At 44.7% G+C, this 15,596-nt stretch overlaps 2 protein-coding genes across 4 annotated transcripts; one reads left to right on the top strand and one right to left on the bottom strand.

Annotated features, from left to right (window-relative positions):
* The first annotated feature begins 44 nt into the window (after positions 1-44).
* Positions 45-5,452, top strand: ZBTB3 (zinc finger and BTB domain containing 3). 3 transcript variants are annotated; one of them, XM_065937533.1, is made up of 2 exons: positions 45-155; positions 494-5,452. In XM_065937533.1, exon 2 carries the CDS (start codon positions 545-547, stop codon positions 2,186-2,188), a length of 1,644 nt encoding a protein of 547 aa, XP_065793605.1. In that variant the 5' UTR covers positions 45-155; positions 494-544; the 3' UTR covers positions 2,189-5,452. The 3 variants fall into 3 exon arrangements, with proteins under 3 accessions (XP_065793605.1, XP_065793606.1, XP_065793603.1); XM_065937534.1 differs by having other exon boundaries at positions 53-199; XM_065937531.1 differs by having other exon boundaries at positions 53-216.
* A 441-nt stretch (positions 5,453-5,893) lies between these two features.
* TTC9C (tetratricopeptide repeat domain 9C) lies at positions 5,894-15,217 on the bottom strand. The gene is made up of 3 exons (XM_065937530.1): positions 14,243-15,217; positions 8,817-8,999; positions 5,894-7,600 (listed from the first exon to the last, which is right to left on the bottom strand). The coding sequence occupies exons 1-3, from the start codon at positions 14,478-14,480 to the stop codon at positions 7,506-7,508; spliced, it is 516 nt and encodes a 171-aa protein (XP_065793602.1). The 5' UTR covers positions 14,481-15,217; the 3' UTR covers positions 5,894-7,505.
* Positions 15,218-15,596: the final 379 nt, after the last annotated feature.

The following is a 15,596-nucleotide window of genomic DNA, read 5'->3' as shown; positions in this document are numbered from 1 at the left end:
CAATTAAAACTAAGAAGGCGGGAAGGGGCGGAGCTTTCCCGGTGGAGGCTCGTTGGTGGGTGAGGGTCAGCTTTCTCTGCTAGTTCCCACCCTCGGACTTCTTAGCCCCTGGAATTCGAGAGGGGCTCAGGGAGTTCCCGGAGGAGGGCGAAGAGGTATCGCCCGGGAAGGCCTGGGGTCGAGACTCCAGTTGGAGGAGGTGCTGGAAGCTACCGGGTGGGCATCGAGGAAGCGGAGGCTGCGCAAGGGGCGGGACTTCCGGGGAGGGGCTTTGTGGACGGGGCGGGGCCTACTGCTAAGGTTAGGCCGAGGGGCGGGGCTAAAAGTAGACCACTGGGTGTGACCTGGGAGAAAGAAGGGTAGTAATTTAAGGGAGCATCTTGGGGTCGGGATGCTGCCTCCAGAGGCTTTGGGGTGGCAAGTAATAGCTCAGAGCTGACGTTAAGGTTTATAGGGAGGTTACCTGCCCTAACCCACTTTCCTCTCTTCCCAGGGAACCACTGGAGAGGATCTTCCTAGGGTCCCTTTCCCTTTGTGGAGTGCTATGGAGTTCCCAGAACACAGCCAGCAGCTGCTGCAGAGCCTCCGAGAGCAGCGGTCCCAGGGTTTCCTTTGTGACTGCACCGTGATGGTGGGTAGTACCCAGTTCTTGGCCCATCGGGCTGTGCTGGCCTCCTGCAGCCCATTTTTCCAACTTTTTTACAAAGAGCGGGAACTGGACAAGAGGGACCTGGTGTGTATCCACAACGAGATTGTCACAGCCCCGGCCTTTGGACTGCTTCTGGACTTTATGTATGCTGGCCAGCTGGTCCTCAGGGGGGATACCCCTGTGGAGGATGTGCTGGCGGCCGCCAGCTACTTGCACATGAATGATATTGTCAAGGTGTGTAAGCGGCGGCTGCAAGCCCGGGCCCTGGCAGAGGCGGACAGTACCAAGAAGGAAGAAGAAACCAACTCACAACCCCCTAATTTGGAGTTTTTGTCCAGCACTTCCCATGGTTCCCAGCCTTCGTTGGCATCAGCAGAGACATCAGGGCACTGGGGCAAAGGAGAATGGAAAGGCTCTGCAGCTCCCTCACCTGTCTGTCCTCCAGATGAGCCACCGATGCCAGCTAGGGCTGACACTACACAGCCTGGCGTGGAGGTTGAGTCATCGCAACTGTGGGCACCTCCTCTACCGGTGGCTGATGTCTCTCTTGCCAGCCCCAGCAGCTCCACGGAGACCAACCCTGCAAACTACTTCTCTGCGGGCCTCCCAACTGTTTCAGTGGAGCCACTGGCTCCCGTTGATGTGGGTTCTGAGAGCCTGAGGGTGGCAGAACCAAGGGCAACTGGAGGACCGTTGCAAGCCTTTTATCCCCCAACTTCAGCTGCAGTCCCAGTTCCAGCCGAGGCTCCAGCCCCCGCGGAAGATGAGCTGGTACAGGTGAAAGTAGAAGCAATTGTGATTTCTGATGAGGAGCCTGAGGTCTCAGAGGAACAGCCTCGAGGTCCTGAGGGACTCTTCCCTCCTGGAGGAGCCATGTATGGTGGACAGCCCCCCCAGCCAGAGGCCTTTGAGGAGCCACGGGCAGCAGGACTGGAGGAGGTGGGGCCCAGTGACCACTTCCTGCCGCCAGATCCTCACGTACGCTACCATTTGGTGCCAGGTCCAGGGCAGTATCACCGAGGGCTGATGACCTCGCCCCTGCCTGCACTATCCGCCATGCATGAGCCGCTCTACCTGCCTTCTGAGTATGAAGCAGCCCCAGGAAGCTTTGGGGGTTTTATTGAGGATGTTCCGACTTGCAAGACATGTGGGAAGACCTTCTCATGTTCTTACACACTGCGTCGTCACGCCACAGTGCACACGCGGGAGCGACCCTACGAGTGCCGCTACTGCCTGCGCAGCTACACGCAGTCAGGGGACCTGTACCGCCACATCCGCAAGGCTCACAATGAGGACCTAGCCAAACGCAGCAAACCGGATCCCGAGGCTGGCCCCGTCCTGGGAGCGCAGCCCCTCCCTGGCTCCCCGACTGCAGACAGACAGAACAGCAGTGCTGGAGGGCCACCCAAAGATTTTGTACTTGGCTCCAAAAACCAACACCCGGGAGAGCATGCGCCGATGCCAGGCCTGCTCTTGCCGCCACCAGGGGGTAGCACGGAAGGTGGAAGCGCCTCATTTCCTCAGCTGGGGACGGAATGAAGGTTCTGCCCAGGCTGAAGGTTCCTACCCTTTTCTTTTCCCAGCCAGAGAGGACTTTATGGGTATTGCATCTCAGCCAACTTCTCGCCGCGCTGGGAATTTTCCTGAGATGTAATCGCTTCTCACTCTACACTTTGGACCATAAAGTTCGCAGTGAAAGTATTTCTCTAAACCGGTTGGCTGGTTTCTTCCACAAACATGCATGCCTCTTGATTTTTTTCATAGCTTTCCTCCAGACTTTTTAGGAATCTGACACCTGCATTTGGGGTAGGGGTCAGGTTGCTTAGGAGGAAAAAAGTGAGATAAGGAAAGGGTAATGTAGACTTTACTTAGGAAAAGTATACAAATTAGGTTATTTTACACGATTATGGTTTATTGTTGTATTTGAGCTCCTGTGTCCTGGGCTGTACTGGGGACTTCATATACTCATTTAATCGTCAACAACTTTATGAGGTATTATCCCTGTCCCCACTTTTTTTCCCACAAAGGAAACTTGAGACTGAACAATCTACCTTAGTTTGTTCAAGGTCACAGAGTTAATTAGGGCGCAGGCCAGAATTTGAACCCTGGCTTATGACTTCATGCTGGTTTGAAACTTTGTTGAAGATGGTTAACTTTGAACTAGAAGTTGTTTCTTTTTTGAGTGTTTGGTTTTGTTGCCTTACCCCTTTCTGTCTGCTTTCCATGTAGAAAGACTTGGTTGACTGTTTCAACGACAAATACTGTATTGATGACTTGAAATTTTTGCCTGCATTTTATATGTGGATTGAGGTCTCTGAAGACAAACTGGAAGGCAGGAAACACTACCGTGGAGGTAGGTGTGTGTGGGGAGGTTGAGGGCCTGTGAAATGGAAATGATGAGTACTTGGGAAAATTAAAGCAAGAAACACTGGAAGAGAACCTCAGAGTTCATCTAGTCCAACTTTCTCACTTAAAAGGTGTGATGATAGCCTAGACAGGTCAAATCACTCATCTATGATCACACAGGTGGTTACTGGAAATAGAGATAGCAAAGAAATGGGAACTTGGAGTGTTGATGTGGCATGGGGGATAAAGCATTCTAGAAATGCAAGAGAAGGTCTGCCCCTGCCTGTGGTAGAATGGTGTTTGTACAATGGGCCAGAGGGCTCCCCACAAACCCTTTCTCTTTGACACATAAGGAACTGAGTGCAAAAAAAGCAGGAAGGAATATTTAGAAGATGAAAATATGAGTGAATTCCCTGAATTTCTTCTCTTTTTGGATTTGTTACATTCAGCACTGTGAACTCTTACTAGTAAGCTACTGTTTTTGAGTCATAGGAAGGAGACAGAGCTGAGCAAATATTTGGTCAAAGTTCCTTACCTGGTACATTATGGGGAGCAAAAGTTGATGCTTAACATTTCCAAGGTTGGGAGTGAATTCCATGCCTTTCATTTTCCTTGTGTTGGAATAACCTTTTTGTCTTTCAAATGCCTAATTTTATTTATGCAAATACATTACTGCCTTAACTCCTTGGTGAAACAAGGCAAGATGTACATAAACCCAGTAAGAGCTATTTTAGCTGAGTGGAGCACCTTTTCCAAAGTCTTTCCTAGAGTAACTATCACATCAAACTGCCTATAAAAATCAGTTGCCTTTAAAAGAGTGAACTTTATGATTGTGAATTATCTGTCAATTAAAAAAAAAAAAAAAATGAGGGTGGGCGAGGGGAGGAGAAATCGGTTGCCTCAGAATGGTTCCTAAAAGCAAGGCATAATATGTGTATATGTATATATCATGTATATAATTTCTCTGGACATCTGGGGACACAGGAACCATTGTTACTGTCTTGGCCATGTGCAATACAAACTAAAGAGGATCTTTACTTGGTGACATTCTCCTGAAGAGCATCTACTTTTAGTTCCCAGCATGGAATGCTTTCTTCATGGGAAGTGGCTGCTAGGAATTTGTAAGACAATTAAAGCAACAGCCAACACACTTACAGCCACAGTTGCCTCTCTTTATCCATCTGCTGGACACCAAGAACAGTTTATGCCTGTCCGTGGAAGTGTGATCAATAGAGAAGTTTCTCTGGTTTCCACTTCCCTTGACAGCCCCATCCATGGATTCAAGGAACCATAGGTCAGCTTATCTAACCTCTAGTCCAACACTGGATCCTCCTTTTGCCAAGTGTTGAACCTCTGCTTGAAAGAGAACTCACTATCCCCAAAGGAAATCTATTTAACTGTTGGGCAACCCTAATCACTAATAATTACTTCTACTGAGCCAAAATCGGCCTCCGATGGTGGGATGGGTCAGGCCCCAGGCTACCAAGAGTTTAACCCAAGAAGTTACTTGCTTTTGAGCTCCAAGTTGATTTAGTTTTCAGACAACCACCCTTTGCTCTCCAGTTTTAGAAACATATTCCTAGTTTAGGATTTCACTTATTTTCTTAATTGGCTATTTTGTAAGCATATGCCTTCACTTGCCCTTAGCTTTACAAAACTCACCATTTAGCCCTTCACATTTGATTTCAAGTTCTCCAAAGTCAGTGATTCCAAAGATGATTTACTTGGATATATACTAATACTTATTTTTATGGTTGGTTGGTTGGTTTTTTTTTTGGGCAAATGATATAAAGTGCTTTAAAGTCCCCACCTCAATTTTATCAGTAAGCAATTTCAGCATGCCATCTCTAAAAGGACTCTTAAAGAAGAAGAAAAAAAAAAAAGGACCAAATACCATGATCACCTGGGTCAGGAAGATACCCTGGAGAAGGAAATGGCAACCCATTCCAGTAATCTTGCCTGGAAAATTCCCATGGACAGAGGAGCCTGTTGGGATATGGTCAATGGTGTCACAGAGTTGGACACGACTGAATAACTAAACAACCACCACTATGATCACACCCAACAAAACTGATAATTCTTGTTCAGAGCTTCCTGATTGTCCCATAAAGTTGTTTTTTTTTTTTCCAAATCAGAATCCAAATTCTAAGGGTTTTAGGAGCTCTGTGCCAGGACTTCGGAGACCTATATGTATAATTTTTTTTTTCATTATTTCAGTTTCATAAACTTTTAATTTTCTTCAAGTAAGAATCCAAAGTAGAGTCGTATTTATTTGGTTGATGTGTCTCAAACCTCTTTTTAAGATATAGAATCCCCTCTCCTTTTCCTTGCAATTTATTGCAGAAATTGGTTTTTGCATCTTATGGTTTCAGTCTGGGGTTTGCTGATTACCTTCCTATGGTATCATTTAACATGTTCCTCTGTCCAAAAATTCCTTTCAAAATATATATTTAAATAAAATGCTGACTAAAAAGTAATATAGGTGTGTGTCATTTTGGCAAAATTGTAAAGATGGTGGGTATTGGTTTGGGAGAAACACCATTTTCAATTGTTCCTTTTATGCCGAAGTATGAATCTTCACATCACCATGAATGCTTTCTCTTCAATCAAACCCTCAAAATCCTGTGTGGAAACCCTTAAGGACTGGTAAGGTGCACTGCTTCCCCCTCCACAAACTTCTGAGTACACAGATTTAGCTACCTGATTCCTTCAGGATGTGGGCTGGGCAGACCTCCTCCAGACCCATATCTGACCGCCTACCTTTGTCCACTTTCCCATTCATTAACATCTTTGTTAGAGCTGGCCTTCAAATTAAAGACCAAAATGTAAGTCTGACCACTTTGTCTCTTAGTAATGCTAAAAAAAAAAAAAAGATTAGTGCAATACACATCTACAATACATTTTTAAATATCAGCTTTATTTTTTCCTCATTGATACAGAACATAGCTTACTGTAACATCAAGTCTCAGGGGGGGAAAAAAAAGAAAATCAGAAAGCAAAACTAGCCCCAAAGGTAACATACAACCATGACATAATTTGGCAACAGTCTAGGCTTGGAAATTTAGGAAGCTTGGAAAAGGAATAAAATATTCCTCTTTTGTTAGTTGTGTCCTTGGACTTAAAAGACTATTTGGTATAAAGACTTTTTGTTATAAGCTGATAGTTGTACTATTTAAGAGTACAGGGAGACATAAAGAGGAGCCTAGCTCATCGAGAGAGATACATTACTGATTAAGAAAGAAGAGCTCGTGTACACTTGGTAAGACCAAGAAGTTTTTGTCTGAAAACTATGTTTCTATGATGGCTAATGACATATACTTATTACTTTCATTCATAAATATAGAGGCAGAGCTATTATGAGCTCATCTGCTCTGTACAACTCATACATAGTGGACATTAGAATAAGTGTGCAAAATGAGAAAGGAGCTCCCGGTTGAGGAAGCCTCCTACTGAGCCATCTGGACCAGATCTGCAGCCTGCACCAAGCTTCCAGAAAGTTCTGTCGGTGCTTAAAAGGCACAAAGGAAAGAGAACCTTTCCTCACTGTTTCCCTCCTCTTTAAGGAATGGAGTTCTTACGAAATACAAGGTGACAGGTAAAAAACAGATCTATGTTTCTATCCTGTTCTTTATCGTATTGTTTCTAGAAGACTTGGTAAACTGTCTTTCCTTTATTAGAGAAATGAGCATGCTATAGGTAGGCACCTATTAAAAATTAAAGTGTTAATGAGTTTTCTGGCATGAGGTGTTTTGAACGGTTATAAAATATATACTTAGATGCTTGAGTCCAGGGGTTTTAAGATAGAAGGGTTTAATAAAAAAATAAATAAATAAGTATACTATATTAATGATCTGAGTGTGAACAATAGCAAGGCTACAATAGCTAGAAATTATCCAGAGAAACAAGAGGAACTAGATACTTTTGTGGAGGATAAAGAATCTCAATGTATGTGGGACATTAAGAAAAAGGAGTTACTTTAATCAAGTAGTTACTTTTAAATCTTTCATTTTGAGGCATGTGGGTCCAATCTATAATTGTCTAGTTTCACAGTATATATTTGCCAGTTTGTGACCTGTGTAAGGGCTTCCCATTTTGGCTTTAGGAATCTGAGGAAACAGGAAAAAAACTGCTTTCTGCCTGTCCTTACTACTTCATCTTCTGCTAAGCCTTCTCCTTTGTATATGACTACATCTACCAACATCTATCATCAAAATCTATGCCAGAGCTCTGATTAATCCACCCATAGCTGATGAATGTTTTCTGGTTGTATTTCTCAAGGCAAATGTTTCTGATATATAATACCATATATTAAAAGCCATATAAATAGAAAGACGGAGAAACAAAAACACAGACTATGTAAGTGATAGAAGTTTGTGCAGCACTAGAAACAAAACAGAAGTTCACCTCAGTCAGAGGTATGGGGTTAACTTCTCTTGCTGAGGCTCAGGTTTCCCTTTGATGGGTCTTTAATGGTTCATCTAAGTTCAAGGGGAGGGGCATCATTCTTCCTTTAACCAAACATGCCCAAGTAGAGCTGCTTCTCTTTCCGATGGTAGCTGCTAAGTTCCAACTGCGTCCGCTGAAGGTACCTCCGGACATTGGCATCTTAGAACAGGACAAAGGAGGCAATCAGAGACAGACCCGTAATTGTACCTCCAGGCAGGAGAGGATTGTGAACACACTTCTATTTATTAAAATTTCTAAGATCTGCGTATACCACAACTATTCTATGCTACAGTACATTTCATTCATTAATACCACTTTTAATTTTTAAAAAATCTTGTATAGCGACTTCCCTGGTGGTCCAGTGGTTAAGAATCTACCTTCCAATGCCAAATGTTTGATCCTTGATCAGGGAACTAAGATCCTCTCTAGTTGTGGCACTCTAGATCCTCTCTAATCAGGCCGGACTTAGCTGTCCCACGACATGTATTATCACTTGTTTTCAACATTTGGGGCAACTAAGTCCCTGTGCCACAACTAGAGAGGTCACATGTGGCAATAAACCCTGATGCAGCCAAATAAATAAATATATATATTTTAAAAATTATTGTATAAGGCTGGGCTGGTTTCTAACTTAATAATGAAAAGGAGCTGGAAGAAACAGTAATTTTAAGAGCATAGCCTCTAAACCTACTATACATGGGTAGCAGTTAATCTGTGTACTTGAAGATAAGAAACATGAGCAATAATTCATAATGACTTTTCCGGGCTTCCCTGGTGGCTTAGATGGTAAAGAATCTGCCTGCAATGCAGGAGACCCGGGTAACGACACTTTAGTGACTTCTCCATTCAAATAGAGTGGTTCTGCTGAATTATTTTACGTTTGGGGACCCTCTTACTTCAGTAGCTGCTCTAAGCCATAATGCAAAATCGGAGACAATTTTCAGAGCTGAACCACCAACACAGGAACAAGTTTATCATTCTGTTAACGATATCCTTTTTGCCTTGGAAACAAGCCTCAAATTCTCAGGAGGCCTGTCCTTCTAGGTCATACCTGGGGTTAGCCGAGCTAAAGGATAAATGGATAGTCATGCAAAAGCCAGACCTCAGCTGGAGAACTGGTAGAAACAAGGATTATCAAGTTTATTCATTGGAATCTAGATCCTGTTTTAGTCTCCATCTAGGAACTGAAACTTGGAATTCATGAGAAGAAGGCCTGTTTGTCATACATCTTTTTATATTTTTTGAATACTGAATGTGTGAATACATTATTACCTATTTTCACAATACATTGAAAAATGAACTAAAATCCTCTCCCACAGATACTACCTCAGTAGGACGATTTTTTGTGCTTCCCACTTCAGCCCCCTTCTCTCACCTTTTGGCTTCCTATTGACAGCAGCCATGAGGTAGTGCCGGGCCTGGTCATAGTCCTGCAGGTGGAAAAAGGCCACTCCAGCCCGATACAAGGCCTTGGCATTATCAGGCTGCCGCTCCAGGACTTTCTGGCTGTATTCTTTCACTCGTTCATAGTTTACTGGTTCCATCTGAAGGAGACAGGCTGATGGCGGCAAATGGAAGGAAGAGAGAAGAGGACCTTATTACACGATGTTCCACTGCCCAACACAAGGCAATACCAAATCCAGGATGGTATCAACAACATTCACCCACCCAATAAATACATTTACGTGTCCACCATGTCAGACACTATTCTAGACATTGGGGATGCAGCAGTGAATACAAGTTTTACATACCTCAGTCTGCTTTACTATCGAGCAAATGCCCATTGTGTGTTGGGCTGGCCAGAAAGTTTGTTCGGGTTTTTCTGCAAGATATTATGGAAAAACTCGAACTTTTTGGCCAACCCAATACCTAGCGTGGGTCAGGCCCAGCTATAAAAGTTGCTAAGACTAGGGCTTCCCTCATGGTCCAGTGGTTAGGAATCTGCCTGCCGATGCAGGAGATATGGGTTCGATCCCTGATCCGGAAAGATCTCACATGCCATGGATAGACTAAGCCCTTGTACCACCACTACTAAGCCGGTGCTCCAGAGCCTGGGAACCCAACTACCGAGCCCACCCACAGCAGTCCAAGTGCCTAGAAGTCCAAGTGCCCTCGAGTCTGTGCTTTGCAACAAGAGAAGCCACCCCACAGACAAGCCCAAGGCACTACACCTGCAGAAAAACCTGCGCAGCCATATTAAATAATTTTTTAAAAGTTGATTAGACTATACTTTAAATTTATGGGGACTTCCCTGGTGGTCCAGTGACTGGAACTCTTGGGGGGCAGGGGTTTGATCCTTGCTTGGGAACTGGATTTGGCATGCCACGTGGCAAAGAAAAAAAAGAAAAAGAAATTATTTAAAACTCTTCATTGTCTCTCTTCTATCCAAGGCTCTCTATCTTGAATCTCCCATTTCACCACAATTCTCGTCCTGAGGTCCTCCTAACAACCACCACTGCCATTAATAGTGTGAGTAAACAGTAAGCACTGTGCCAGCGGTTTGTTTCATCTTCTCATCCACCCTCTGAAGTCAGTATGTGTTAGCATCTCCATTTAATGGATGAAGAGATTGAGGCTCACAAAGGTAAAGTAACTTGTCTAGAATCCCACAGTCTCTAGGTGGAATGAGAAAGAAATCCGAACCAAAGACTAACTCAAAAATTACCCTTCTCAATGATGATATATTATCTCATGAATTCCTTGGATAAAAGGATGGGATCTCAAAGCACAAATCTGTGTAGGAGACAATTTTCAGATCAATGTTCTGTCTTTCTGTAATTAAGGGAAATGCATTTCCTGTTTAACAACTGTGGGAATTACACACAGCATTATTAAATCATGTGCTGGGAAGGAAGAAGTATGAGGGCTGATGTCCGCATCCCTTCTACAACATCCCCACCAAGTGGCCATATGGTTCATACTTAGGTATTTCCCCGGCGTTCAACTAACCCATCACTGACAGGTTATCGTGATATAACCCATCGTTCCTTCATTCTACAACGAGTTCTAGGTAATGACCATGTGCTAGATGGAAGTAGGAGCAGGAGAAAAAGAGGAACAAGATAAGCACTTTGGTGAGTGATTAGAGCTTGCATCCTAATTCCCAGGGAGGAGGAACACACTAACAAATTCACTTATTTGTTAGTGCTTTGTGAAAAATAGAACTGTACTGGGACAGAGACTGAATGAGGTCAGAGTGATGCTTGATTACAGAAGGCGTCCCTGAGAAAGTGACTTTTGGACCAAAATGTGAATGACAAGGGTCATTCAAGGGACAGGGCATTCTAGCCAAGAGAAGAGAGCCTACAAAGCCGGAAGGTGGGTGTATGCTTTGTGAATTCAGTCTATGGAGGAGCCAGATCACGTCAGGCTGTGCAGGTGAAGGTCAGAGTGTGAATATTTTCCTAAGTATAATAAGATGCCATTGGAGGGTTTTAGCGATGAGGTCTGATTTCCTTTTCTGTGAAGTGGGGAAAATCATTACTACCTTGCAGAATTTTTGTGAAGATGAGAGGTACTATAAATAAACTGCCCAACACGTAAATGTCACTGTCATGTAAGTGAAATTTCTTAATTTTAGTGAGTCTTTAGGAAACATCTACCAAGAACCTCCAAGCAGAGGGTCTCCAGATGGATAAGCCCCAGTCTCTGCCTTCAGGTCCACTTGGACAGTCAAGATGAGTATGTATCTCATTTTCTTGATTTCTGGCCAATTCCCCAAGGTGTACTGTATTCTCTAGTATACAGTATTCTGCAATAAGAACTTAAGTACAGAGGCTTCCCTGGTGGCTCAGTGGTAAAGAATCCACTGGCCAACACAGGAGACATGGGTTCGATCCCTGACCCGGGAAGATCCCACATGCCAGAGAGCAAGTAAGCCCATGACTCACAGCTATCAAGCTTGTTATCCAGGGCCCATGAGCCACAACAAGAGAAACCACCCCAATGAGAAGCCCAAGCACCTCAACTAGAGTGGCCCCCGCTCGCCAAACTAGAGAAAAGTCCTCGCAGCAACAAAGACCCAGCACAGCCACAAAAAAAGTGGATTTGTCAGGTTTAATTTTAGCTCCACCACTTACTAGATGTTCCTTAAATCTACCTCAAAGGATTGCTGTGACACTTAAGGTTTATATGTATATATGTATCAAGGGCTTACACTGGCATTTCATAAATGTCACCTTAATGAGTCTTCCCTAACCACTACCATGCCTATGGCACTCACTATTCCCATTTTCTTTCTTTTGCCTATGCCATGCTGCATGTGGGATCTTTCTGTTTCCACCAGGGATTGAACTGGCACTCTCTGCTTTAGAAACGTGGCATCCTAACCACTGGACTGCCAGGCAAGTCCATACACCCATTTTCTGCTTTCTCCTTTTCCATGTTATACTTATCATCTTACAACTACATCTTATCAACTACAAATGGGTGCTTGCCAACAGCAGGAGGCTGAATCCTGGGCTACTGCAGCTGCAGGCCTTGACACGCCCTGAGGGAGTTCAGAGTGGAGAATAAGGCACTGCGTGCCCCAGGAAAACAGGTGGAACAGGTCTTTAGATTGAACTCCCCCTTCACCAAAATCTTATATACTGACTCCCCACACTGCCTCTTTGGAGCAGGTTTTTTTTTTTTTTTTTCAGCTGTCTGAGGTTCTGTCTCCTGGGCTGTAGTCCTCATTCTGCCCCAAGTAAAACTTAACTCACAACTCTCTCCTTATGCATCTTTTTCAGTCAACATCGTCTAATACACAAGTTACCTCTTTTGTTAATTATCCATCTCCCCATGACAGCAGGGATCATTATCTGTTTTACTATACTGCAATATCCCCAGTATATCAATAAATATTAATTTATTCAAAAAATAATTGAATGAACTGAAATAGTAGCTACTATAATTACTGTTACTTGAGTCTAAGAATAGTTTTGGACACACTCTGTAAAAAAGCTAGAATTTAAAAAAAAAAAAAAAAAAGCTAGAATTTCACCAAATCATTGCAGACCAGGGTAGTAAAAAAGAAAAAAAATTTAAACAATGATTACAAAGTATATACTTCAAAACAACTTAATTAGCTCAATGGTTACTTTGCTTGCTACAGAACAGACTTCAGAAGTCTCCTTTCTTTCAGCAGATTAATCCTAGTGATACTAACTCTGGACTTTATTTCTCCATGCAAGGCCAGCTGGATATGGAAGGTACAAGTTACTCGAGGTATCATCTAGCTGCTTTATATAGGAAGGAGGAAAATGAGGAAAAGCTATCCAAAACATCTAAGATGGATGACTTACATTACCAGCTGAAGCAAGTGCCTTCTTTCCTAAATTTTAAATATTAAAGAAACAACCGTCTAAACATAGGTTTGATACTGTGCAGGGTCCTTTGGGACTCCTGGGCACAAGGGCTTTTTGTGTCTACCATTTCTTTGATTATAGGAAACAGTCTGCATTCAGCCTCCACAACCTTCCCTAAGTTCTGAAGGGCAGATTCAAGCAATTGTTAATTAGGGAAGGGTGGGGTTGGGAGACCAAGGAGAGCAGTCAAGAGCAGCCTTGAGGCAATGTCCTGCTTCCCCAAGGACAGTCTTCAACAATATCTTAAGCTATTTTCTGGATACCGACACCACCTCCAGATGGGAGAAGTTAACAATTAACAATGGTATGCTACCCAGGAGCAGCGTAGACCCCAGACCAGCTGAACCTGAAGGTCAATGATGCTAACCCTTACTTATCTCACCACCAACCCATTAGAAAAAATGTCCATGAGATGATTACATTCTTTGGACAATTAATATAAAATCTCACAGTATCTTCCCCAGGTGGGGACTCGGTTTTGAAGGCAGAAGCCTGCTGTGTTCCCCTTTGCCTAGCAAAACAATAGAGCTATTCTTTTCTACTTCACCCAAAACTCTGTCTCTGAGATTTGATTCGGTACCAGTGTTCAAACAAGCTGAGCTCAGCATCAGGTTCAGTATTTTCTCTGTGTGTTAGTTCCTCGATCATGTCCAACTCTTTGCGACCTCATGGACTGTAGCCCTCCAGGCTCCTCCATCCATGGGATTTTCCAGGCAAGAATACGGGGATGGGTTGCCATTTCCTTCTCCAGCGGATCTCCCCGACCCAGGGATTGAATCCAGGTCTCCCGCACTGCCAAGCTGCCAAGTCGCTTCAGTTGTGTCTGACTCTGTGTGACCCCATAGATGGCAGCCCACCAGGCTCCCCCGTCCCTGGGATTCTCCAGGCAAGAACACTGGAGTGGGTTGCTATTTCCTTCTCCAATGCATGAAAGTGAAAAGGGAAAGTGAAGTCGCTCAGTTGTGTCCGACTCCTAGCGACTCCATGGACTGCAGCCCACCAGGCTCCTCCGTCCATGGGATTCTCCAAGCAAGAGTACTAGAGTGGGTTGCCATTGCCTTCTCCCTCCCGCATTGCAGGCAGACGCTTTACCGTCTGAGCCACCAGGAAGTCGTGCAAAATTCCTTAAACCTACTAGCCATCACCTGGGAGTCTGATAGGAACGCAATTGGTACACACAACTCACAAACCTCAGACCTATTAAATCGGAATCATGGTAGGCTCAGGAAATTGTGTTTAAAAAGAACTCTCCAAGTGAAGTCTGAGAAGCACCGAAACTCAGTTAGAGCCCCACAGATTGAAAGTATATTGCAAAAAAAAAAAAAAAAGTATATTGCAATTCATGGCAGAATAACTAGATAACGACAGAAGAGCCGTCAGTGTTTTTCCCAATATTCTCAAACTTTCATGTACCGGCCTTGACATTCTACCCTCCCGTTGGCCCTGTTCTTACCAGCCAGGTTGTTGTAGCAATCTGTCTGGGTGGTGTGCAGTAGGTTTTCTTGTTCAGGTGTGAGGGCGGGGCCTTGAGGTCCCAGATTAGGTATCGGGGAGGGCAGACTCGGATCCAGACCCCGCAGCTGCAGCAGAGCTCGATGGTACCCACTTACAGCATCCCGGTACTTCCCTTCCCGGTAACACTGGTTCCCTTTCTCCTTGTACAGCTGAGCCTCCTGCAGGCGCTTCTCCATAACTGTCGCCCAGTGCTCTTGAGGAATTGGGACGTGAAAGAATAACCGAAGCTCTAAGAATAGGAGCGAGGCAGCCAATTTTGGCAGCTGACTTAAAAAAAGCAAGGAAATTCTCCTTCTCCAGGAGGCCTCTCAGGGAATGATTGCTTGATTCTACTACAGCCCCTTTCTTTCTTCTCTCCAGTTATTTTTTAAGCTCTGGAAGTGCAAGCATCTGATCAGGAAGTAGATGTGGGAACAGCAAAACCTGAGATTAATTGATTTCCCAAAGCGGCGACTCCCGGGTGAGAAAAACCCACGAAAACCATAAGGCCATAACTAAGGAATCGTGGCCGGCGTCTGAACGCCGGCGGCTCTTATTTCCTCCTTTCCTTCGGACACACCTCCCTGACTCGGAAGCGGAAGGGAGTAGGCGGGAACAACTGCTAAAAAGGGTCTAGGGGGCTTGTCTCCATATCAGCTCTTTGTTTGCACTTACTCAATAGCATTTGTTGACTTGTGGGCCGGGAGCTGGGGAACTGAGGTGAACGCAGTCCGTGCACCCCAACCATAGGGCGTAGCGCCGCCCAGCTGCAACCTCCCTTACGCCCAGCTCCCCGCCCCCCTGCAACAGGCCAAACCCGAAGTCTCTTCGCCGCACTTCGCTTTACAAACGGGGAGCACGGAGAAGTCAGGGTTCAGCCTCCCAAGAGCTTGGTGTCTGAAGGGTCGCGCGCATTGCACCACGAGCCCAATCAGAAGCGGCCCGGGAAAAGGAATCCCACGGACACGACCCCGCCTCTCTAGCCTCCCCTGCGGAGCAACCCAGGGGGGAGGGGGGAATCCCCCTGGCTGCTTCGTCAATTGAAAAAAAAAAAACCAAAAACTGCAAGATCATAGAAGACCAATCAGAATTGCAGATAACGATTCAAGGTGGCCAATAAGGCGAGGTCAGAGTGTGTTGCTGGGTAGAAATTGAAGGCTGGAGGGCTGGGGTTTCTGCATTCCTTGGGTTTGGAAAGTCCTTTTGTTGACTAACCAGAAAGACAATTGCCAGAAGGAGTTCACGTTTCAAGAGTCTCCTTTCTTCCTTTCTGGCTTTTTTTTCCCTCAAGAAGTGGCTGCTTGTATAAACTA

This window comes from Muntiacus reevesi, chromosome 5 (assembly GCF_963930625.1).
Source record: "Muntiacus reevesi chromosome 5, mMunRee1.1, whole genome shotgun sequence".
Taxonomy (NCBI): Eukaryota; Metazoa; Chordata; class Mammalia; order Artiodactyla; family Cervidae; genus Muntiacus; species Muntiacus reevesi.
The sequence above is the reverse complement of the archived record's forward strand: the minus strand, read 5'-3'. Positions and strand labels throughout refer to the sequence as shown.